The following is a 23991-nucleotide window of genomic DNA, read 5'->3' as shown; positions in this document are numbered from 1 at the left end:
TGAGTGGAAAGTTTAATAGAAGAAAGGAGAGAGGAGAGCAGCTCTTTGAGAAAGAGAGAGAGAGACCTCCGAAAAAGAGGGGAGGCCATGGATCACAGCAGATTTTATATGGAGAAGGTGGTGTCTGATTTACATAGGGCTCACAGATTGGTTCGATCATGTATGTCGTCTACAGAGTGTGTGGGGACGGCTGGTTGCCTCTACCTAATCGTATGCAATGGGCTTGCCAGTTGATTGGCGCCATCCTATCTGCTCCTTACAGTACATATGGCTGGCAGAGAAGAGAAGATGGAGCCGCCATTTTGAAAATGTCTAGTCCTTAGTTCCTGCAGGCATTCTCCTGTGCAAGCTCCCAGTTTACAGGCTGCTCTTTGTTAGAAAATGATTTGGGGCTGCTTTTCATTAAAAAGAAAAGTCTTACTGAGGACTCCCATGCCTTTGCTATCTGCCTAAGTAATTCATTGTTAACTTCTGTATCATCATTCCCTGCTCTGGAGTGGCAACCCTAACTGCTGTTAAGTAATTCCTTGTTAACTCCTGTGTCATCATTCCCCACTCTGGAGTGACCCTAACTGCTGTTAAGTAAGTCCTTGTTAACTCCTGTATCATCATTCCCCGCTCTGGAGTGGCAACCCTAACTGCTGTTAGTGGGTGTTGGGTGATGACTCTTTGTGGCTACTTCCTGCTGAAAAGGGGCGTCACGTGGGGAACAGCAGCTAGGGCTCCTCCTGGGGTCAATCTAAGGGTCCTTGGAAGAAAGGCATGTCCGTGTGTGGTTCTGTCGGCAGCACCGTTTGGAGTTTGATTCTGTGGCTATTCTGATGGGTTGTAACACTGGTTTGCCTCCACCACATGTTGCTGAAACTAATATAAAAGTAACATTCTTTTTAGGATAAGTGGCATTGGATTTGGGTGGCTGGAGTAATTTTAGTGTTAACCTTGGCTAGATCTTTCCTGCAGTTATCAATCCCTTCATGACTTCCACAGAAAATCTCTTTCCTTTATAACCTTCTTTGCATAGCCAGGGTGTGACATATTACCAAACCCAATAAGAAGTTCTAGCAAACTCGGTGATGGTAAAACTTTCATGCTTCCTTTTTGTTGGTAATTATCCCTGCTATAAGGATAATAATTAAGCAAAATACTACAACAATGGAAGCTCTCTCTCTGTCCAGTATTTCAGTTAGAAGGTGCTACCATGTATAACCCTACTGCAAATAGTAGCAGTTCCCACAAGTATGGTATAGTAGATACTTTCCATCTAAAATTTTACTTGCCAGGGTATCCAGATTTTTATGTTACCCATCCCTTTTTGTTTCTTCCAAGCTTCAGGAGATCGCCACTTGATTCACAGGAATAAGCAGGGTTAGTCTAAAATGTAGGCACACAGCTTAAAAACAATTAGTGTGACTAGGATTTAATGACAAAGGTATGATAAGCTTTGGAGCCTATTTTCTCACTCTAGTCCTCATTTTTGGTAAAAACAAATTATGATAGGACCGTGTTATTTGTAGAATAAACTTTAGTCTTATATTTGGCCGGGTTATTTGCATAAAGTTCAGCAAGAGTAATTATTTCTACATAGTCCTTTTGAACTGGCTTTGATAGAACTCTGTTCCACAAGAAATCTCAGATAAGACTTCTTAAAGCTGAGCCCAGCCATGGGTTTGTATCCTGAAATACCTGTGAGTTGGCTGATCCTTTTCTCTTAAGGTCCCAAGATAAACTTGGAACTCCTGGACCTGTTAGAAAGTGACATTCTTCACAGACCAAAGGTTAGGAACCCTGTGCAGGGACTGTGTAGACAAGGTATGAGGCCAGTTCTTCCCATGGAACTTTTTCAGCTCTGCAAGTGGAGATTGACTCCTTAAAGGGAAGCATACACTTCCAGTCAAAGCCTTGATAAAATAATAACCAGTTTTTCCAGTTGTGTCCTGTTGAAAAAGAAAAATGGATTCTTATTTCACTGATGCAAACAACTATATTGCCATAAGTTAAGAGTTCTCACAGATTAGAGGAACCAAGCAGAGAGAAACAAACATGCTCCAAGTTTTGTTCACAGGAGTATACCTTACTGTATTATTAAAGACTGTAAATAGTTCAAAATAAGTTTCCTTGACCCTGAAAAGCAAACCAAGGATCAGCAATATTCTAAGCAAAAGTCAAAAAGATTGCTTTAGCTTTCTGAGTGGAGTCCATTTAGTCAACTCTTGTTTCGCTTGATATTTGTGAACATTTCAGTTCTTAATGAGTCCTGTACATTCTTTCTCTCTTCCAATGTTACAATCTTCAAAGCTGTTAAAAACCTGCATTTGAGAACACCGGTTAAAAGTCCTTAATATAGCTTGATTATAAACCATCTTTTGAGAAGGAACAAAGCAAGACAACAATTGTCTGTGAATGACAAAATTTCCAGGTTACAATTAAAAACATGACTGAAAAGTTTAGTTAACCTTAATTATGATTGATAGCATATATTTAGACATTAGAATTTTAGAAATCCCATACAATTTTGGAACATATATTAGTATTCACCAAAATATAACTTAAAGAAGATTGGACATCATTTTGGCAATTCTCATGTGACTAAACACGTCAGATAATCCTGTTTACCTCTTTGGATGTTTCAGGGACCCTCTGAACAGTCCAGAAAGCCAGGCATCGGGAAAGACAATTTTGAAGCTTGAAGCTTGATTTTGGGATGCCTGTTAAATGTTAGAGGTTTAAAACACTTGATGTTATGAAATAGAATTCCAAATTGCCATTATTTATTTTGCCAAAATGATGACACAAAAGGCAAAAATCTTTCATTAGCCTTTACTATTACATGAAAATCCTGTTTAAAGCCAAAATTTACCCTTGTATTAGTTTATTAAAGTTGTAAACAACCTTTTGATAAAACCTCATAGGAAATTCCATCTAATCTTAACCGATAACCATGGGGTGAAGTCTTTACAAACCCTTTACAACCCCTTTTGCTAAAGGGCAGATTAGTGTCTTAAGAGAGCCTTACTGTGCTTTTCTTTCAATGCTCAACTTAGGAAAGGACGATATAATACCTTTTTGAATTTAGTTAATGTTTACACATTTTTGCAATATTAATTTTTGTCTTTCTATAACTTGTTAAACCTTTAGCTCTGTCTTATTAAATTTAAGATAATTCCTTATCCCTGGGGGAAATTTATATTTCCATGCTTTCTTATAATCTTTTATTAAAAAACACATTTCACTGTTTTTATAAGCCTTGCAGATAAAACCGTTTAGAGATCTCAAATACATGTTGCACTGTTAACTCTCAGCAACTTTTACTTTTGGTGAAAAACCTGGTTAGTAAGTGATTTTAATTATGTACTAGGTGTGGAGTCTAGGACCCAGATGAAGTTCGGCTTATGGGGTCCTGGGCCTGCATCCTAACCTGAGGTACCCTTTCTTTTGACAGAACCATACAGAAAGACACACAAGCACACCAGATTGGCTACAGCATAAGACCAACCTCACAAATTCTTTTTTATTAATTAAAACTTTACAGAGAGTAAACAGTGATCCTTATTATCCTTTTTACCGGTTTGCACAGGAAGAGATAAGCCAAATTGTTATTGGCTTATGTTATATTGTTGACTGGTTAAAAAAAACTTTTATCCTTTTGCCAACATGTTGGGCTTCTGGGTTCCCTTCCTATTAGCTCAATTCTAAGTCAAGCATTTTAAGGTTTTGGGAAATTAATTTTTCCTACTTTGGAGGAACATTATAAAAGAAGAGATAGGAACCATTGTACACTGTGAAAGAAGGAAAACACCATAGAAAAGTCTGGGGATTCCAGTTAGGGTTGTCAAGAGGTACTGCCTCTCTTCTTATTGGGAATTGTGTTTCCCTTATTTCTTTGCCTTCCCTATTTTCCCTTTTCGTTTTAGGCCTACTATAGGAAACATTGCTCATCTTTGAATTTCTCTGCTGCCTGCTTTTCAGCTGTAGTTAGGGTTTGGCTTAGAAGCAACATAACATCTCTTCATGAGAGGTCAAACACCTGAGTTAAATTTTGGAAAGCTTCTGTATACCTAGCAGGGTCTTTAGAAAATTGGCCTAAGTCTCCTTTATTTGCCTAAGGTGTTGCAAAGAGAAGGGAACTTGAACGCTAGTGACATCACCTCCATTGGGCATTTCCTGTAGAGGTAAGAGTGAAAGTGGGGAGTGGGAAATTTTGGAGATGGTGGAGGTGGAAGAGCTGGTGGTATGGTTGGAGGTGGCCCTGAATAAGGGGGACTTGGAGGGCTGGGACACCCAATAACTGCCTCAGATGATTTCCCCAGAAGTTGCTTCTCTAATTTTGGGGAATTATTATCTTTGGGCCTGCTCAATGTGATTGCTAAAAGGGCTGGGTTGATTCTGTAACGCTTACAAAAGTCTAGTAAAAAGGCCATGCATGCCCTTGTGCAAAAGAAAATGAGCTGCTTTTTCTTTAAAGTTTCAGGGTCAAAGGAGTCCTTGTGCTTCAGAATGCACTCCAGGGGAGTGCAGGATGAAGATGGTACCCACTTAGAGAAGTGACAAAAAGGTGGCCCTTTAGTCTCCTTCCTTTGGGTGTAACCCATGGTAGAGAGGAAGACAGTGGGGGCATACCCTCTGCTTTTTTCCCTCCGTGTTTCCTGGGTCCCAGGCACCTTGTTGAACGTGCTACCCATGGTTGTCAGTGTGACCCCCAGCCATGGAACCAGAGGAACTAAGTCATTGGGTCTAGTCAAGCTCACCCAAGTGGCTCTAGTCCTCTGCCTGTTATTTCCCTTCAACTTCCTAGACTTGTGTGACTTGCCTGGCTTCCCAAAAAATGGATCTCAAGAAAAGCTACACAATAGTTGGGCAAGGCCCCTTTAATGGAGGGGGTGTGCTAGATTGAACTCTGTATCCTGCTATTATGGCCTGTGCTGAAGCATTTACCCTTAGAGAATGGTTCCAGTTAACTTCCAAACTTAAAACTCCCTTACTAATTAAGTACTACTCTAATTGTAGGCAGAATAGGTGCCTTAAAAAAACCGTGGGAATCGTATGGCCGTTTTCCTGCTGATGAGACAGTATTGAGACTAAAATTTGGCTTTGGAGGATATTTTACCCCTAGTTGTTGAAGGCGGAAGTTTCCCAATTACAGAAGCAGCATAAAGCCTGGTTTCTAGTAGAGAGGCAGGAAAAGGAAAGAGAATTGGGAGGCTAGGGTATTTCAGTGAAGGACTGACAATATGCTTCATGGAGAGGATTCCTATTTCACTAGGTGGCACTGTTGACCTTGAAACACCACATACTCTCTAGACCAAGGGCAGAGAGAGACCTGGAAAATGCGATGTGCTCTCCAGACCAAGGGCAGAGAGAGAGAGAGAGGTGCTCACTGTTGGGGGATCAGGGAGCCCTGTTCTTAGAAAATCACAAAGATGCTTCCCCTTAAGCTATATCCCCAGTTACTACGGCATTCCCTGATCTTGCCAAACAAGATTACTTCCCTGAACCATGAAACTTCCCACACATTTCTTACACAGAGAGGATAAGAGATATGGCAGTTGCGAACAGCAAAGGAGGAAATTACAATAGGAAAGTTGGAGCTCCTGTTGCTGACACCCCATTGGGGCGGTTGGAGGCTGGGGTCCAGAGCCTTTGGATAGCACGGGGGGTAGCCCCAGCCAGAAATCCTCAGTTACCCCGGGACTTCTTCCAGCCCCACATGACAGCTAAGTCCTCCATGAAAGGTCTAAAATGGAAGCCGAGAGCCTTGGAATGAAAGGACAGAGTTGGAGTTCGCTCTTCTACTTACTGTTCTGATGAATGTTGTACTTTGGTATCCTGGACGAAGCCCCCATTTTGAAGTGGCTACACTGTCTGGGGTATATACCCTGGGGTTTGTTGTTGCCCACCGAGAAAGAATTGGGACACGGACACGTGGGTGGGTTAAGGAGTGTATAGTTTAATAGAAGAAAGGGGAGAGGAGAGCAGCTGCTTGAGAAAGAGAGGTGTTTGAAGAAGGTACTTTCTGGCCTCTTATGCTTCTGCTTTGATTCCTTTTCTGTTCCAGCCGTGTTAAACAACTTTCAGGTCCTTGAACAGACCCTACCTGTTATTTCTTAACCATAGGGCTTCACACGTGCCATTCTCTGCTTTGGAAGTTTCTGAACTCCCACATCCACCCAGGCTCAACCCTTCTTGTCCTTTAGGTCTTAACTTTTTTTTTTTTTTTTTGAGATGGAGTTTTGCTCTGTCTTGCCCAGGCTGGAGTGCAGTGGTATGATATCGGCTCACTGCAGCCTCTAACTCCTGGGTTCAAGTGATTCTCCTGTCTCAGCCTCCTAAGTAGCTGGGATTACAGGCACCTGCCACCACACCCGGCTAATTTCTGTGCTTTTAGTAGAGATGGAGTTTCACCATATTGGCCAGGCTGGTCTTGAACTCCTGACCTCAGGTGATCCGCCCACTTCAGCCTCCCAAAGTGCTGGCATGAACCACCGCACCCAGCCGGTCTTAACTTTTGTGGTGTAACCTCTTGGAATCTTTCCCCAAGTCTTGAATAGTTGCCGTCTTAAAATTTCTTGTTGATTTATTTGTATCTCTGTATATAATTCCATTCTTCACAACTTTAACCTTGGCACTTTGCATACTGCTGGCCACATAGTGGGCAATCAGGAATATTTACTGCCTATTGATAGGCTTCTTGTGCTTATTGTAACCATAATGTGATGTAGCTTATATATTGCTTATTTGGTTTTTCAACCCTGTACTGTTCTTTAGTATTTGCACATTGAATTGTTTATATGAATCATTGATTATGAAATAGTAAAGCTGATTCTCTCCTATTTATTTTGATATTTTTTCTACTTAAAGTAATACTTGTGTATTGTTAGAAAAGGTAAATAATAGTAAAGGCAGGTTATAAAAAATCAGCAATATCCTTACCCATCCCCACTTTTTAGTCTCATTTTCAGAGGCAGTTGCTTTTAAGAACTCTGTCTCTCTCTCTCTTTTTTTTTTTTTTTGGTAGAGATGGGGTCTTGCTATGTTGCCCAGGCTGTTCTTGAACTCCTAGCCTCAAATAGTCCTCCTGCCTGGACCTCCCAAAGTGCTGGGATTACAGGCCTGAGCCACTGCACCTGGCCCTAAAAATTCTTTTAAGCTTTTTCTTTTGATACTTACCTCTGCTTTTATAAATCTGCCTAAATTGCTATTTTGTGATGTATCAATTTTAGATAATACATATTAACTTCTTGTTATGGTAGGTGGGGTACTCTTCCACTTCCTTCCCCTATTTCTAAAAGCCCTTCCAGTATAGTTATATAAGAATTCTTGGTTAATTTAGTGTTTAACTTTTATATTGTTATGACTACATAAATATTGTTCACTGCTGGTAAGTACTTTACCATGTTTCCCCTTATTGCCTCCTAGTTTGCTTAGTTTTCCATGGATATATTATTAATTTTTAACAAATACTTTGAATGGCCTGTGGGATTTAGTGCCTAAGAAACTGATGTAAGGTGTTACTCTGGCTACTGCTATTGCAGTTGTTTTGTGTCCCTGTTCCAGAGGTTTCATGTCTTTTTCAGCTTTGTCAGTAAAGTAAAATCTCAGATCCCCACAGTGCCTGACCTGACAGTGTAATATCCCCCATTTTGTTTGTGCTTTCTTTTTGGAACTGTTACTATTAATATATTAAAATCTTCTAAATTATTCTTTAAATTTTCTATTTTTTCTCTTGTTTTTCACTTATTTGTCTTCTTGCTGTTTATTATGGGACTTCCCTTGACTTTTATCTTTTCTCCGTTCTAGTGAATTTTTTAATCTTATTTTAAATTTCAGGTGTCCTTTCTTGTTCTTTATTTCATTTTTTATGACATCCTACTCTTGCTTCATGAAGCAATATGTGGTTAAAAGAGAATGGTTTCTGTACCTATCCTACCTGGGTTTAAAACCTGCTATGCCACTTTCTAGCTCTATAATCTTGGGCAAGTTACTTAACCTTTCTTTGCTTTAGTTAAATTATGTAGGCTAGGAGTTGGCAGACGTTTCATGTAGGACCAGATCATAAATATTTCAGGCTTTATGAGCCAAGGGGCAAAATGAAGGATATTTTAAATTATTTAATCATTTCATTATGTAAGTACTTATATAACAAGAGAGAAAACATTTCTACAAGTTTTTTATTAATAAAACTCAATGCAACACTAATAATGATCGAGAACAATTTTTGCAATAAAGGTTTGCTAATGAGAAGAATGAATTTTTTTTTGGAGGAGAGGGGATAACATTTGGCTTAACTGGAGTTTAAAGTTAGTGTTCTCTATCATCAAAATTGATTATAAATGTCCACCTATTAATGCTGATTTGTAATGAGATTTCATGTATTTCATCTTTGAAAATGTCTTCTTAGATACTGCCAAATACTGCTAATAGTCTGTGAACATGTGGTTTTAATAGAGCATATTCATTGCTTGGAAGGCATTTACAGAATTCTTTTAGACTCTTTTCTTGATATTTAACGTTTAGCAAATCATTACATTGCAGACTAATCACTTCCAATTGAGAATTAGGTGGAAGCTTCTCATTGCACAGTTAAATGGTTTTTGAAATGTGGAGTGTTCGTTTCTACTTGCATTGAGGTATGAAAAAATACTGCTGGAAATGTTTGATTTTGGAAAATATGTCTGCTGCATATTTGTGTGGCCGTAGAGATCTTGCTTCTTATTTTAATTTTTGGCAGCATAGGAAGTGCGTGAAGCATCTTGACATGACTTGTGACTCAGGCAATGTTAGTTGTCCTTGAAATGACTGTCTCAATATAGGTTTTGCATGTAGACCCTGTAGTCCTTCTGATTTTAGGCTGAATTCATTAACAGATGTAATCAAGTCTGCAGCAGCAATAGTGGTTGAGGGTGATTCTTCTCATTCAGAAAAATTTGTCTTGGCCTGGAGCTTGAAACATTTCAGTAAAACTCTGCCATTGTTAAGCCATTATGTTGTTTTGTGGCAGGACTCGTCAGGATATTTCGCTTCTATTTCTGACAAAAATGTCATGAGAACAAATGAAATTTACCTTTGGCATTACTGGTCCAATAACACATGATAGATTCAAATGTTTTCTGCAGAGTACCTGCTGATTGAGAATATGATGAATAGCCATAAGCTTTAAACACCTTACATCTCACAAGGCTTGTAAATTTGTCCAGCTAAGCCCTTTTCTGCTTCATACATATTTTTACCACCATCAGTTGTTACACATCTTAGCAGATTCTACTTCAGGTTGTTCTAAATTAGTATTTTCTTGACTTTTTGGAAAATATTCATAGATGTAATTGTTTCTTACGTACTGTACTTCGAGCCACTGTTTTCATGGAAAGAGTAAGATGTTAAAGATATTTTCTCTGGACACAATTCTTTGACTGCTGTAATCAAACACAATGTAATTAACTCACCGTTGGTAAATCCTTTCCTTGCTTGCTTAACAAATGAGCCATTTGGAAATTTACTTTGGTTGCAGCCTCATTTCCCTTGTTAATTTTTGGCAAGACATTCTGCTCTGAGGAGGTATATCTTGTTTAACATTTGCCCATTTTCCTCTCCATTGCTCTCATGAGTTGGGAGTGAATGCTGTGTGGCAGGGCATATTGGGATATTGTGATGAGTGCTTAGTCTAGTAATGCTTCCTATATTGTGTTTTGCTGGCACAGCTGTGATGCATCTACATAATAAAGTATTTTGACATCTAACTAGATTTAAAAATTCTGCAGTTCACTGTGACTTATGAGTGTGACATCAGAGTACTTCTGCTGTTTTGTCGTAATAGTCACTGGTAAAATAGTATGGCAATACTCATGACACTTGAAATGCTGTTGAGTATAACTGTATCATTGAGATTTGTGGTGCACTGAGAGTATAAAGAGATGAGGGCACCACAAATGGTCTCTGTAGCAACTACCCAAGTCTGCTGTTGTATCAGGAAAACAGCTGTAGACCGTATGTACACAAATGAGCACGGCTGTGTTCTGATGAGACTTTATTGACACTGACATTTTCTTTTCATATAATTTATACATGTCACAAAATATTCTTTTGATTTTTTTCAACGATTTAAAAATGTGAAAATCAGGTTGGGTGCAGTGACTTTATGCCTGTAATCCCGGCACTTTGGGAGGATAATGTGGGCAGATCACCTGAGGTCAGGAGTTTGAGACCAGTATGCCCAACAAGGTGAAACCTCGTCTCTACTGAAAATACAAAAATTAGCCAGACATGGTGGCGCATGTCTGTAGTCCCAGCTACTAGGGAGGCTGAGATGAGAGGATTGCTTGAACCCAGCAGGTGGAGGTTGCAGTGAGCTGAGAGTATGCCACTGCACTCCACCCAGGGCGACAGAGTGAGACCCTTTCTGGAAAAAAAAAAAATGGTAAAAATCATTCTTTGGACAGTACATAGGATTTAGCCCTTGGGCTGTAATTTGCCAATTTATGATTTAGGCAATGAGAAAAAAAAGTACTATGCCATAGTTTGTGGTGAGTGTTAAATCAGTTAGTATGTGTGAAACACTTAAGATGGTGACTGGGGACATAGTAGGTGCTAAATAAATATTTGGTATTATTATTGTTACCGTTTTCATTATTATCTAAGGATATTTTAGTTTTTATTTTTTTCTTAGAATCATCTGTTTTCTATGATTCCTTTCTTTAGTTTGTTTTGGTTTCCTTTTTTTTTTTTTTTTGAGATAGGATCTTGCTCTGTTGCCCAGGCTGGAGTGCAGTGGCACAATCACAGCTCACTGCAGCCTTGACCTCTCAGGTTCAGGCAATCCTCTCACCTCAGCCTCCCAAGTAGCAGGAACTGTAGGTGTGCACCACCACGTCTGGCTAATTTGTTTATTTTTTTGTAGAGACGGGGTCTTGCTGTGTTGCCCAGGGTGATCTCCAAGTCCTGGGCTCAAGTGATTCTCTTGCCTTGGCTTCCCAAAGCGCTGGGATTCTAGGAGTCAGTCACCATGCCCGGGCTGTTTTGGTTTATGTGTTTCATGTTGGAGGCTTTACTCACAAGTCTAATCATTTTTGACTGTCCATTCTTATTTAAAAGTGAGACTACCCCGAAACTGATTGGAAGCTCTTTGTGTAAGTAGATTTTGTTGAGTGGTGGGCATTGCTGTGAGGTGATGATCTGTTTTTTAAATTGGCCTGGCAGTTCCTAAATGTCTGTATCTTTTCCCTAGGTTCCTATTCAGTTTCTCTTGAGAGGAATCCTTCAGTCTCCTGCCTTGGAGGCAGGGAAACTCATGATGGAGCTGTAGCAAGTTGACTTTATCTTCATTCTCCTGTTTTCTTCATTTTCCACCTTATTACCCTCCCCAACCTTGGCGTTGGTCTCTCTAGTCGTATTTCTCTGGGGAGCACATGTAATAATCTCTTCCCGGGGAGAGAGACCCCCAGACTTTAGCCCTACACCTTGCCCCATATTCCCCAGTGCCCAGTCTCTCACTCTTCAGCCTTCCCACGGCTCCATGCCTTCCTTCTTGTTAGTGTCCCCCTTGGCAGGAACTCCCTTTGAGGCTTCCTCAGGTCTGCTGGTTCAGGTACACTCCTCTGTCACCTTCCCATCTTCCACACTTCCCTTGATCTGATCTTTGTGGGTTTATATCTTTCTTTCCATTGCTTTCATTTCATTGGGCGGGGAATACCCAACTCTACTTAATATAGCACTTGGAACCTAGTTGCGTTTCAGAGAATGTTCTATTACTTGTGGACTCATGGCACCTGTGGCATTTACTATGTCCTTTGGTTGGTGATTATTGCCTGTTATTTCTCTGATCTCCTGTTTCAGCTTTCTCCTTAAAGGCTCTTAAGTACAAGTGTGGCATATATGTGTGTTGTGTGTGTTTGTACACACAGGCAATCCATATATATATTATATATCATATAATATATCATTTATAATATAATGTAATATAAATATATTATTTATAATATGTATATTATATAATATATAAATAATATAATACAATATAATATATATATATTTAGGAGGAGAGAAATTCTGGAATATAGTGTAGGAATTGTGGATTATCAGCCTGAGATGGGACAAAGGGCATTAGGGCATCATTTACACGTTTTGAGGGTGTTAGAACAGGATTTGGTTATCATGGATTTTCAGATCCACTAATGTTTACTTTCCATTTAAGGCACATTAAATCAAGAGATAGTCAGTACACATAAAAGAGGAGATTTACTTTATGTATTTATCAAATATTTCACAAATTAAATATAAAATATTGAACATATAATGTATTATTTATTTATTTTTTTGCTGACAGAGTCTCCCTGTGTTGCCCAGGCTGAAGTGCAGTGACATGACTGTATAATAGCTCACTGCAGCTTCAAAATCCTGGATTTCAGGTGATCCTCCTGCCTCAGCCTTCTGAGTAGCTGGGACTACAGGCTCATTAGCCGTGTTGCCTGGCTAATTTTTGAACTTTTTATAGAGACAGAGTTTTGCTTTGTTGTCCAGGCTGGTCTTGAACTCTTAGCTTCTGGAGATCCTTGCACCTTAACCTCCCAAAGTGCTGGAATTACAGGCGTGAGCCACAGTTCCTGGCCTGTTACCAAGTATTTTTTAACGTTTACTAGTTTGATGGGTAACGATGATACATTATTGTTTTAATTAGCATATCGTACTCAGGATTTAGGCTGAAGATCTTTTCATATATTTATTAGCTGTGGGACCTTGGCTATTTCAGCAAGTATTTTTTGAGTAATTTCTCTTTAGCAGCATGCCGGAGGTTGATTAGGGATAAGGAAGAAGTATAAGGCCTGATTCATACCTCTCAGGAATAATCTACCTGGGGAGATATGTTTTATGTACTACAGCATAATAACATTTCAAGGCCGCTTTTACATAATCACAGCTTTAGGGGATTAGTGGAGAGTTTTAAGGGGTAACAGGGAGGAATGATAGAATCAATTTTACACATTAAGATTGAGTTCTTGACTACATTGCATTGAAGATAGGTCCTTTGAAAGGTTTGCTACTAAAAGTGTCAGCAATAGCCTACTTCTCGTGTCTAGCATAGACTTACATAAGGATCACTGTTACCAACAAACTTACTGATTATATTATATATATTATCATTGAGTTAAAAAAAGTCTTAAGTAATTTAGAGATATCAATACAACTGGCTTCCTGACCACAGGTTGGGTCTAGAAGGAGAAATTTGAAAGTAGTATCATGGAAGCCAATAGAAAAGCCAGGAGATGGGATCAGTTACTGACAGATTTAGAGAAAGAAGAGCTGGAAGCCAAGGGAGTCTAATGATGCCCAGTGAGGGCAAAAGCAGTAGGAGTCTTTGGAGATGACCCAATAGTGTTTTCTACTTTACTCTAGTTTTCATTGATAAGGGTCTTGAGAGTTCCAAATAAATTGGGAGGAGGTGATTGTGTGTGTGTGTTTGGAATCCTTGGCAGGAGTCATTGCAGAAGAGATGCCGTTGGGGCTCAGTTTTCTACTTTGCTTTCTGTGGCGGAGCAGGTGGATCTTTCTGGCAAGAGTGCCTCAGTGGCTACTGGTCTTATTATGTCTGAACTTGTTTCTCCTGTATATTCCAGCTGCCCAGGGTGTTGCCTTCACTCTGTTCCTAGCAGATAGCACCCTGTTGTTGCTTCCTGTGGGAGTAAGGGCTTAGGCAGGGGTGTCTGCTCAGGTGCACTAGCCAAGCTTCTGTTAGTTGCTTCTGGGTCTTTTTCTGGCCTTTCTGCTTTTGTGCCGGAGTTCCTGTTCACACTCTTTGGGATGGTGCCCTTGAAGGCCCTTGAGCCTGCTCTGGGATGCCATTTCCCTTTGTAGCCCATCTCCAGCTGTTTTCTATTTTATAGGGATTCTTCACAGCTTCTGGCCCCCTGTTATTTTATTTTATTTTATTTTTTGAGACAGAGTCTCGCTCTGTTCGCCCAGGCTGGAGTGCAGTGGCCGCCCCTGTTATTTTTTGAGCATGGCTGTGTAATCACTGGCTATTTAAAAAAATATTGTTTATATTATTTCTAGGGTTCGATGAGAAAAAACGGGGAAGGAGGCACTGTACTCTTTGCTCAGTTGGCTGTCTCGATTTTTTTTGTTAACGTTCTGTTCAGTGTCTCTCCTGATATGCTTGTAGGCTTTATTCATATTGTTTTAGAACGATTTCATAGTGTTCTTAGACTGAGCAGTTATTTTGATTTATTAATTTTATTTTTGATACAAAGTCTTGCTCTGTTGCATAGTGCAGTGTTGCAGGCGTGGCTCACTGCAGCGTCGAACTCCTGGGCGCAAGCAATCCTTCTGAGTAGCTGGGACCACAGGCTTGTGCCACCATGTCCAGCTAGTTTTTAAATTTTTTGTATAGATGGGGTCTTGCCATGTTGCCCAGGCTGGCCTTGTACTCCTGGGCTCAAGCATTCCTCCTGCTTCTGTCTCCCAAAGTGCTGGGATTACAGGTGTACAGGTGCTTGATTTAAGACTTAATTTTGTGGTCTATCCTAGCCGCCTTGAAAATAAAGTTTATTTCCTATAAACCAGTAGAAAACAGTCATAGGATATGAACAGGTAATGGCCTTATTCAGGGCAAGAGAGATGCAAAATAAAATTGTATTGAAAAACTTTTTTAAAAAAAATCTAAGTTGGCAAGGATCAGAAAGTTTGATTAAATAATGGTGGCTGTGAAGTAGAGAAATAGGCATTGCTGGTGAGTATCCAAGTATCTATCAAAATTACAAATGCATATACCCTTTTACCCAGCAATTCCATTTCTCTCGATTTATCATATCTGTCTACTCATACATTTGTGAAATATTTTATATGCTTATGTAAGTGATAGTATAAGATATAAGTAATGTATATATCTTACTGGGGAATGACATTTATTTATTTTTTATTACTTGGAGAATGATTTGTAATAGCAAACGATGTCGACTACTTAAATGTCCATCAATATGGTATTTGAGAAATTATAAAATGGAATGTTACACAGTTGTAAAAAGGAATGAAGTGGTTCATCTACGGATATATAATGACTTCCTATATATTGATGAGTGGGAATAGCAGAGTATAGAGGAATATGTCATATGCTATGGTTTGTTTAAAAAGAGGTTGAACATATGTTTATAGATACACAAAATGTCTGTAGAATGATGTCCAAGAAACTGGGAATGTTTTCTCTGAGTTGAGAAGGTGGTTAGAAGATGGGATGGGAAGGAGACTTTTCACTGTATATCCTTTGAAGCTTTTGTATTTTGTACCATGTATATTACTGATACAAAAAGAACATAAACAAAAACATCTGACAGATTTTGTTAGTAGACTCTCTGATAGTATTGTTTCTCATTGTTGCTTCACCTGGTGGGAGGAGGAGGTTGATTCCAAAATAAAGTTTTGTTCTTTTGAAAATTCAGCATTCATGTACTTCAACTCTTGGGGTAAAATTGCTTGCTTTTAAGGTATCACACAAAAATAGTAAGATACTGGTCTATTTAAATCAGAACAAATTGTTATGATTCTCGTTTCTTTTGATCTGATGTCATTTTTATCCTGTTATAAAATTAACAGAATAAAAATTAAATTTATTAAAATATGAAGCGCAGAGAAGGAAAATTGAGTACATGGTAGAGCCAAGAGGACCCATACTTAAATTGCTGTCAGTAATCCAACACTCTTTGAACTAACCCACTTTCATCCATACAGTTAGAGGTGCTCATTCAGTACACTAATATTAGGCCTATAATCCTAACTGCTAATTAGCATGAGTCCCCTGATAAATAGCGCACTGTAAACAAGTAGTAAAGGTCCTTTTTACTTGTTTGTTTAAACATATATTTTATTGAGGCATATTCAGGGTCACAGGGATTATTGGACAAATAAAAATAATTTGAAAGGTTTGGCTAAAAAGGAACCAGCAATATCCTTAAGTAGGTTGTGGAGGACAAAATCTGTTGTATACTCCTCAGAGTTAATGAAATTAATGCAGATCCCAGAGGACCCAAGAACATTACTTATTTTGTTTTTATTGAAAAAGTTCAATTTTGAATAAAATTTGAAAGAAATAATTTATTGGGTAGCTAGGAGAGGTGACTCATACCTCTAATCCCAGTGCTTTTGGAAACCTGGGCAAGAGGATCTCTTGAGGCCAGGAGATTCAGATTAGCCTCAGTAACATAGCAAGACCCTCATCTCTACAAAAAATTTTAAAAAGTTAGCAGGGTGTGGTGGCGTGTACCTGTAATCCCAGCTACTCAGAAGGCTAAGGCGGAAGGATTGCTTGAATCCAGGAGTTTGAAGCTACAGTGAACTATGTTCATGCCACTGCACTCTAGTCTGGGTGACAGAGTGAGATGCTATCTCTAAAATAAGTAAATAAATTTAGTTTGGAAAATTAGTCTAAGTGAAAGAGCATTCTATAATAGGACACTGAGTAACTAGAATGTGAGATCCTAATATCTCATCATGTATAATATGGATGATGAAGTAACTTAATATGTAAAAACAATCCTAGTGGTTGTGAAAGAAAGTACCTATTAGTCTGATTTGTTGGCACCTCTCTGGGACACGTAGATTCTTTTTCGTTTGTTTGTTTTTGTTTTTGTTTTTTTTGAGATGGAGTTTCGTTCTTGTTTCCCAGGCTGGAGTGCAATGGCGCAATCTCGGTTCACTGCAACCGCCACCTCCTGGGTGCAAGCGATTTTCCTGCATCAGCCTCCTGAGTAGCTGGAATTACAGATGCCCGCCACTTTGCCTGCCTAATTTTTTGTATTTTTAGTAGAGATAGGGTTTCACCATGTTGGCCAGGCTGCTCTTTAACTCCTGACCTCAGGTGATCCATGCACCTCAGCTTCCCAAAGTGCTGGGATTACAGGCATGAGCCACTGTGCCCGGCCCTGTGGTTTTAATTGAGCACTTTATGAGATTAGGTTTCTCTTTTCTTAGCATATCAGTTATACTTTTTTTTTCACTTTTTTAGTGGTTACCCTAGAGTTTGCAATCTACATTTACAAGCAGTCCAAGACTGCTTTTAAATAGCACAATAACAACACTACCACTTCACAGATTGTACAGTACCTTGTGATAACGAAGTATTCCTAATTCCATCTGCCTGTCTGTTGTATTTTCAGTTCAAATATACATTGCTGTCCTTCACTTCTTCTTCTTTTTTTTTTTTTTGAGATGGAGTTATGCTCTGTTGCCCAGACTGAAGTGCAGTGGCATGATCTTGGCTCACTGAAACCTCTGCCGCCTGGGTTCAAGTGATTCTTGTGCCTTAGCCTCCCCAGTAGCTGGGATTACAGGCACATGCCACCGTGCTCTGCTAATTTTTGTGTTTTTTGTAGAGACGGGGTTTTACCATGTTGGCCAGGCTGGTCTTGAACTCCTGACCTCCAGTGATCCCCCTGCCTTGGCCTCCTAAAGTGCTGGGATTATAGGTATGAGCCACCATACCTGGCCCAAAAGTTTTTAATTTGATGAAGCCCAGTTTATCAATTTTTTCTTTTCTGGGTTGTGCTTTTTTTTTTTTTTTTTTTTTAGTTGAAATCGCCATGTGGTGCCACCACACCTGGCTAATTAAAATAAATTTTTATTATTATTATTTTTTAAGACGGCATTGCTATGTTGCCCAGGCTGGTGTCTAACCCCTGCCCTCAAGCGATCCTCCTGCCTCAGCCTCCTGAGTTGCTGTGATTACAGGCATGATCTACTGCATCTGGCCAGAAAATAGTTTATTTTTAATCAAAGTAGTATATGGACACAATTTTGAAAAGTCAACTAATATGACAGACTTAATGTAAAAAACTGCTCTACCACCCTCCCCACTCCAGAGTCCTTTTCCACAGGGGTGGCCACTTTCTTTTTCTTTTTCTTTTTTTTTTGAGACAGAGCTTTGCTCTTGTTGCCCAGGCTGGAGTGCAGTGGTGCGATCTCGGCTCACTGCAACCTCCACCTCCCGGGTTCAAGTGATTCTCCTGTCTCAGCCTTCCAAGTAGCTGGGATTACAGGCACCGGCCGCTACACCCAGCTAATTTTTGTATTTTTAATAGAAACGGGGTTTCGTCATGTTGGTCAGGCTGGTCTCAAACTCCTGACCTCAGGTGATCCACCCGCCTCGGCCTCCCAAAATGCTGGAATCACAGACGTGAGCCACCGCACCTGGCCACCACTTTAAAATCTATAAGCTGTTGCTTTGTGCTATTTACCTCCTTATTTATTTATTTAACTTGAGACAGAGTTTCACTCTGTCACCCAGGCTGGATTGCAGTGGCACAATCCCGGCTCACTGCAATCTCCACCTCCTGGGTTCAAGTGATTCTTGTGCCTCAGCCTCCTGAGGAGCTGGGATTATGGGCATGCTCCAACATGCCTGGCTAATTTTTGTATTTTTAGTAGAGATGGGTTTTCACTGCGTTGGCCAGGTTAGTCTTGAACTTCTGGCCTTAAGTGGTCCACCTACATTGGCCTCCCAAAATGTTGGGATTACACCACACCTGGCCCTGCTTCCTTATTTATAACTAATACATTTTTACTGTTTTTTGATTTACTAACTTTACATATTTTCTATTGAGCACTACCTATTATGGAAGATGAAGGTTTAGCAGTCATAGACCACCAATCCTGCTTCTTTTTCCGGAATCTTTTGAGAGTTAACTCACAATTTTTGGTTAAATATTTAGTATTTATATCATAGTGATTATATAAATACTGATTACTGTTGAATTTAGTCATATACTATGATTACATGACCTTTCTTAAATAATTTCTGTTTTTCCCAAAGTATGTAGTCTATACAAAATTATTTACTTTATTCTCCATGTAACTATTATTCATTGCTTCCAAATTCTCCTACAGTGTTGTAACATTCCACAGAGTAAGGTTAGACACATCAAGTGAACTGTCAGTTCTATGCTTTCTTCTCCTGGAGATCCGCGAGCTGTTTTGACTCTTGTCCCAGCCTGCTGCGTAGCTGTGATTCTCTATACCACTGCCCTGTGTTGGATCCCTTGTTTCTTGAATTTCTTCTTTTTTCTTGGCTTACTCCCTCATGTGGAAGGAGTACATCTTGTAGCTTCCTTGTAGGTTCCTGGGAGGTCTTTTGAATCTTGGCAAATCAGAAAATGTTTTTATTCTACTTTCAAACTTAATCGATAGCTTGAAAAGCTATAGATTTCTGGTTAAATTATTTCCTTTTGGCCAGGCTCAGTGGCTCATGCCTGTAATCTCAGCACTTTGGGAAGCCAAGGCAGAAGGAGTTCGAGACCAGCCTGGGCAACACAGTAAGACCCCATCTTTTTTTTTTTTTTTTTTTGAGACGGAATCTCGCTCTGTCCCCCAGGCTGGAGTGCAGTGGCGCGATCTCGGCTGGGTTCAGGCTATTCTGCCTCAGCCTCCCGAGTAGCTGGGACTACAGGCGCCCACCACCGCGCCTGGCTAATTTTTTGTATTTTTTAGTAGAGACAGGGTTTCACCGGGTTAGCCAGGATGGTCTCGATCTCCTGACCTCGTGATCCGCCCGTCTCAGCCTCCCAAAGTGCTGGGATTACAGGCTTGAGCCACCGCACCCGGCAAGACCCCATCTTTACCAAATAAAAAATATTAGCTGGGATTTGGTGGCATGTACCTGTAGTTTCAGCTACTTAGGAGGGTGCGGCGTGAGGATCTCTTGAGCCCAGGAGTTTGAGGTTACAATGAGCTATAATCACGTCATTGTACTCCAGCATTGTACTCAGCAACAGAGTGAGGCCCTGTCTCTTCAAAACAGAGCAAAACAAAAAACTGTTTTAATACTAGTGCTAGCTATGAATAAATCCATAATATTTTTTGCGAGTTTTAAAATCTTATAAATGACAGCATACCATATCTATTAGGTAGCCTGCTTTTTTAAAAAAACATTTTATATTTTTGAGATGTATCCATTTAGCTCTGTTTCATTCATTTTCACTAGTGTATTATGTCCCCTTATAATTTTGATAGCTTAAAATACTATTGTAAGTTAGGAATTTATATATTTCAGAGTTTTTTTCTTTTTTTTTTTTTTGAGATGGCGTCTTGCTCTTGTTGCCCAGGCTGGAGTGCAATGGTGTATGTGATCTTGGCTCACTGCAACCTCTGTCTCCTGAGTTCAAGTGATTCTCCTGCCTCAGCCTCCCTTGTAGCTGGGATTACAGGCATGTGCCACCACGCCAGACTAATTTTGTATTTTGAGTAGAGGGGGTTTCTACATGTTGGTCAGGCTGGTCTTGAACTCCGGACCTCAGGTGATCTGCCTGCCTCGGCCTCCCACAGTGCTAGGATTACAGGCGTGAGCCACCGCGCCTGGCCTTCAGGGTATTTCTTTTATAGCATTTTCTAATTGGGCTTAACAAGCCCTACTTTAAGAAATTAAACCTTATGATTAGCTGGCTTAATATAGAGGCTTAATTGAAGCTGAATTATTATTCATTTGAAGTTGAATTGAGTTATTGGGGCCCCTGTCCCCTTGCAGGAAGGATGAAAGTAGTGGCTGGCCTCAGGTTCGGGGGCAGGTGATGAGGAACCAGATCAGTATTTCGCTCTCAGATTTGGAAAACCCGGCTGTCCATGTGCATCATCGGGGAAACCTCTTGCTCTCCGAGTAAGCAGCTCAATCCAGCTTCCAAATTCTGACCATGGCTTCAGTGCCTTTGGAATGAGGAGGGACATGAGGAAGAAAGTGAGTCACTAATGTACATTCTCACCTGAGCTGAGCCACCTTTGGTCCCTGAGCCCATGTAGTTTCCTTTCGTTGTGATTGTAATTTTAAAATAGTGTAGTTTATTATTTACCTTATCACCATTTTGTTATTCAATGGGAGACCTTTTCTGAACAAATCAAGATAAAACATGATCTAGAAGTGTGTTAAATGTGATTTAAGGAAGACAGTGATTCATATTTGTAACTAAACTATTAGTTTTCTTCCCTTAGTGACTGAGAACAACCAATACTGACTTTTGAAGAGCCTCGTGGATACTAATTATTTATTCACTCGCTTGTTCTTTCAACATACTATTTAGGGAATTTTTTACATGCTAGTCTAGACAGTGGGCATAGAAAGATGAATAAAATAATTCCTGTCATAAAAATGTGCATGGTTTAGGAGAAGAGGCATATCAACAAAAACTACGTATATGCCCTCTGGCAGAATGAGAGAAACATTAAATGTGATTCCTTTGTAACTGGGATCTCTTTCACTTGAAGTGGGTAATTCAGGTTTGTCCCCATGACCCCCATAAGTAGGGGCAGCACGTGGTAATTACTTGAGCTATATTCCCTTCCTTGTACATTCAAGCCATCCAGATTTCTGTATTTCTTTGTCACCATTGTTTTGGTTGTAAAACAGCTTCATTTTCAGACTAATTATAAGTTAGATTATTATGATTTTGCTTTGAGACATTTTCTTGGGTAGAGATATGCCCATCCTAAGATACATAGTACAAGTACCATATAGATTTGGATTTTTGTGTTTGTATTGGCTAAGACAGGTGTTAGCTCCATATTTATTTTTCTTTTTTTTTTTTTTTTTCCTGAGATGGAGTCTTGCTCTGTCGCCAGGCTGGAGTGCAGTGGCACGATCTTGGCTTACTGCAACCCCTGCCTCCTGGGTTCGTGTGATTCTCCTGTCTCAGCCTCCCGAGTAGCTGGGACTACAGGTGTGTGCCACCATGCCCAGCTAATTTTTGTATTTTTAGTAGAGATGGAGTTTCACCATGTTGGCCGGATGGTCTCAATCTTTTGACCTCGTGATCTGCCCGCCTCGGCCTCCCAAAGTGCTGGGATTACAGGCGTGAGCCACCATGCCTGGCCTAGCCCCATGTTTCTTGTAACTTTGTATCTGATGTCTAATATATTTATAAATACAGAAAGATGTGATTTTCTTTAGTAAGTTTACAGTTTTTTTATAGGTAGACAAAAAATGATGACCTTTGAAGAAGTTTAAAGTTTTTTTATTTTTATTTTTTATAGGTTGTCTTGTGGAAATGCAGGTTTAAGGACAAGTTATCTGCTTAAGGTAGAAGATGGGATCAAATAGCAGCAGAATCGGCGATCTTCCTAAAAATGAATACTTGAAAAAGTTATCAGGCACGGAATCTGTCTCTGAGAATGACCCGTTCTGGAATCAGCTTCTCTCGTTTTCTTTCCCTGCACCAACTAGCAGGTAAGAGATTGCCTGGAGATTGAAAATTTGGATAACGGGCCATATCAACTTGTGTGGTATGTGGATTAAAAAAAAAAATTTAGAAATGTTCTGTCTATCTGGTCTGTCATACATAAATCAGTAGAAAATCCAAAAGATTTGAAAGTAGAAAATAAGCTTTTCTCTTCTTTTTACCCCACTCACTAGCCACCTCCCTTCTCTAGAGGTGAGCACTGGTGGCAGTTGATTTTGAATCGTTCTAGAGATAGTATAGGTTACTTAAGCATATATCCCATATAGTTTCACAAAATTGTTTAAATACAAATGGTAGCATACTACATGTACTGTTCTGTCCCTTGCCTTTTTTCCCACAGTTAAGTAAAATATATCTTGTATATGTAGCACATATGCAACTGCCTTATTCTTTTTAATGACTGTGGAGTATCTGTAGAATATATTTAATTGGTTTTCTGTTGATGAACATTTAGATTATTTCCAGTCTTTGTTATAACAGTTATTGCCACATACATCATTTCTTATACACACAAATATATCTTTAGTATAAATTCCTTGAAGTACAATTCCTGGGTCAAAGTGTATATGCATTTGCAATTTGGTAGCTATGCCAAGTTGTGCTCCATGGAAGTTGTAGGAATTTACACACCTACCAGCAATGCATGAGAGGTGGGTTTCCCCATATCTTTGTCAGTTTGATGCATTTTTAGACCTTTGACCTTTGCTAGTTTTGGAGGTGAAAAACAATATCTCATTTTTAATTATATTACAAAAACTGATAGACAATAATGTAGAATGACTCGAATATTGAATTCCCATACACTCAATAACTAGATTTTAAAAAATTTTATTTACTTTTTAAGAGCTTTATTATGATAGGCAGAATAGTAGCCCCCGAAAGATGTCCATATCTTTGTCTGCAGAATCTGAATATGTTACATTACATGGCAAAGGGGAATTAAAGTAGCAAATGGCATTAAGGTTACTAATCAGCTGACCTTGAAATAGGGAGATTATCCTGGATTATCTGGGCAGGCCCAATTTAATCACAAGGCTTCTTGAAAGTAGAAGAGGGAGGTGGAAGAGAAAGTCAGATGTGATGTGAGGAGGACTCAGCCTGCCCTTGCTGGCTTTGAAGATGGTAGGGGGTCATGAGCAAGAAATGTGAACAGCTTTGCTGGGCGCGGTGGCTCGCGCCTGTAATCCCAGCCCTTTAGGAGGCCGAGGCGGGTGGATCACGAGGTCAGGAGATCGAGACCATCCTGGCTAACACGGTGAAACCCCGTCTCTACTAAAAATGCAAAAAATTAGCTGGGCATAGTGGCGGGCACCTGTAGTCCCAGCTACTCTGGAGGCTGAGGCAGGAGAATGGTGTGAACCCGGGAGGCAGAGCTTGCAGTGAGCTGAGATCACGCCACTGTACTCCAGCCTGGGCGACAGAGCGAGACTCCGTCTCAAAGGAAAAAAAAAAGAAATGTGAGCAGCTTCCAGAAGCTGGCAGAGGCAAGAATGCAGATTTCCCTCTGGAGCCTCGGGAAAGGAATGCAGCTTTATTGACATCTGGATCTTAGCTCATTGAGTGTCAGACTTCTGACCTACAGAACTGTAAGATAATAAATTTATGTTGTTTGCACTACTAAATTTTGATAACTTTTATAGTAGCAATAGAAAAATAATACACTTTTTGAGGTATGTTTCATACATCATGTAATTCACCCATTTAAAGTGTATTATTCAGTGTTTTTATTCACAGAATTGTGTAACAATCACCAATTTTAGAACATTACAATCCCAGAAAGGAGCCCTATCCCATGCCC

At 39.8% G+C, this 23991-nt stretch overlaps 1 protein-coding gene across 7 annotated transcripts in view; it reads left to right on the top strand.

The window, feature by feature from the left end:
* Positions 1-23991, top strand: part of DYM (dymeclin) — a 154651-nt gene that overhangs the window by 5980 nt on the left and 124680 nt on the right. For 4 of the 7 annotated variants that reach the window (XM_031658824.1, XM_031658820.1, XM_031658825.1 and 1 more), the window contains exon 2: positions 21988-22180. In XM_031658824.1, coding sequence (XP_031514684.1) covers positions 22041-22180 — 140 coding nt within the window. In that variant the 5' untranslated portion in view covers positions 21988-22040. Of the gene's footprint in view, positions 1-20306; positions 20699-21494; positions 21507-21985; positions 22181-23991 lie in introns of those variants that run through there. The other 3 variants (XM_031658821.1, XM_031658822.1, XM_031658823.1) reach the window with 3 other exon arrangements.

The sequence above is a fragment of the Papio anubis genome, chromosome 19 (genome assembly GCF_008728515.1).
Source record: "Papio anubis isolate 15944 chromosome 19, Panubis1.0, whole genome shotgun sequence".
Classification (NCBI taxonomy): Eukaryota; Metazoa; Chordata; class Mammalia; order Primates; family Cercopithecidae; genus Papio; species Papio anubis.
Note: the sequence above shows the minus strand (reverse complement) of the source record. Positions and strands in the feature narration are given on the sequence as shown.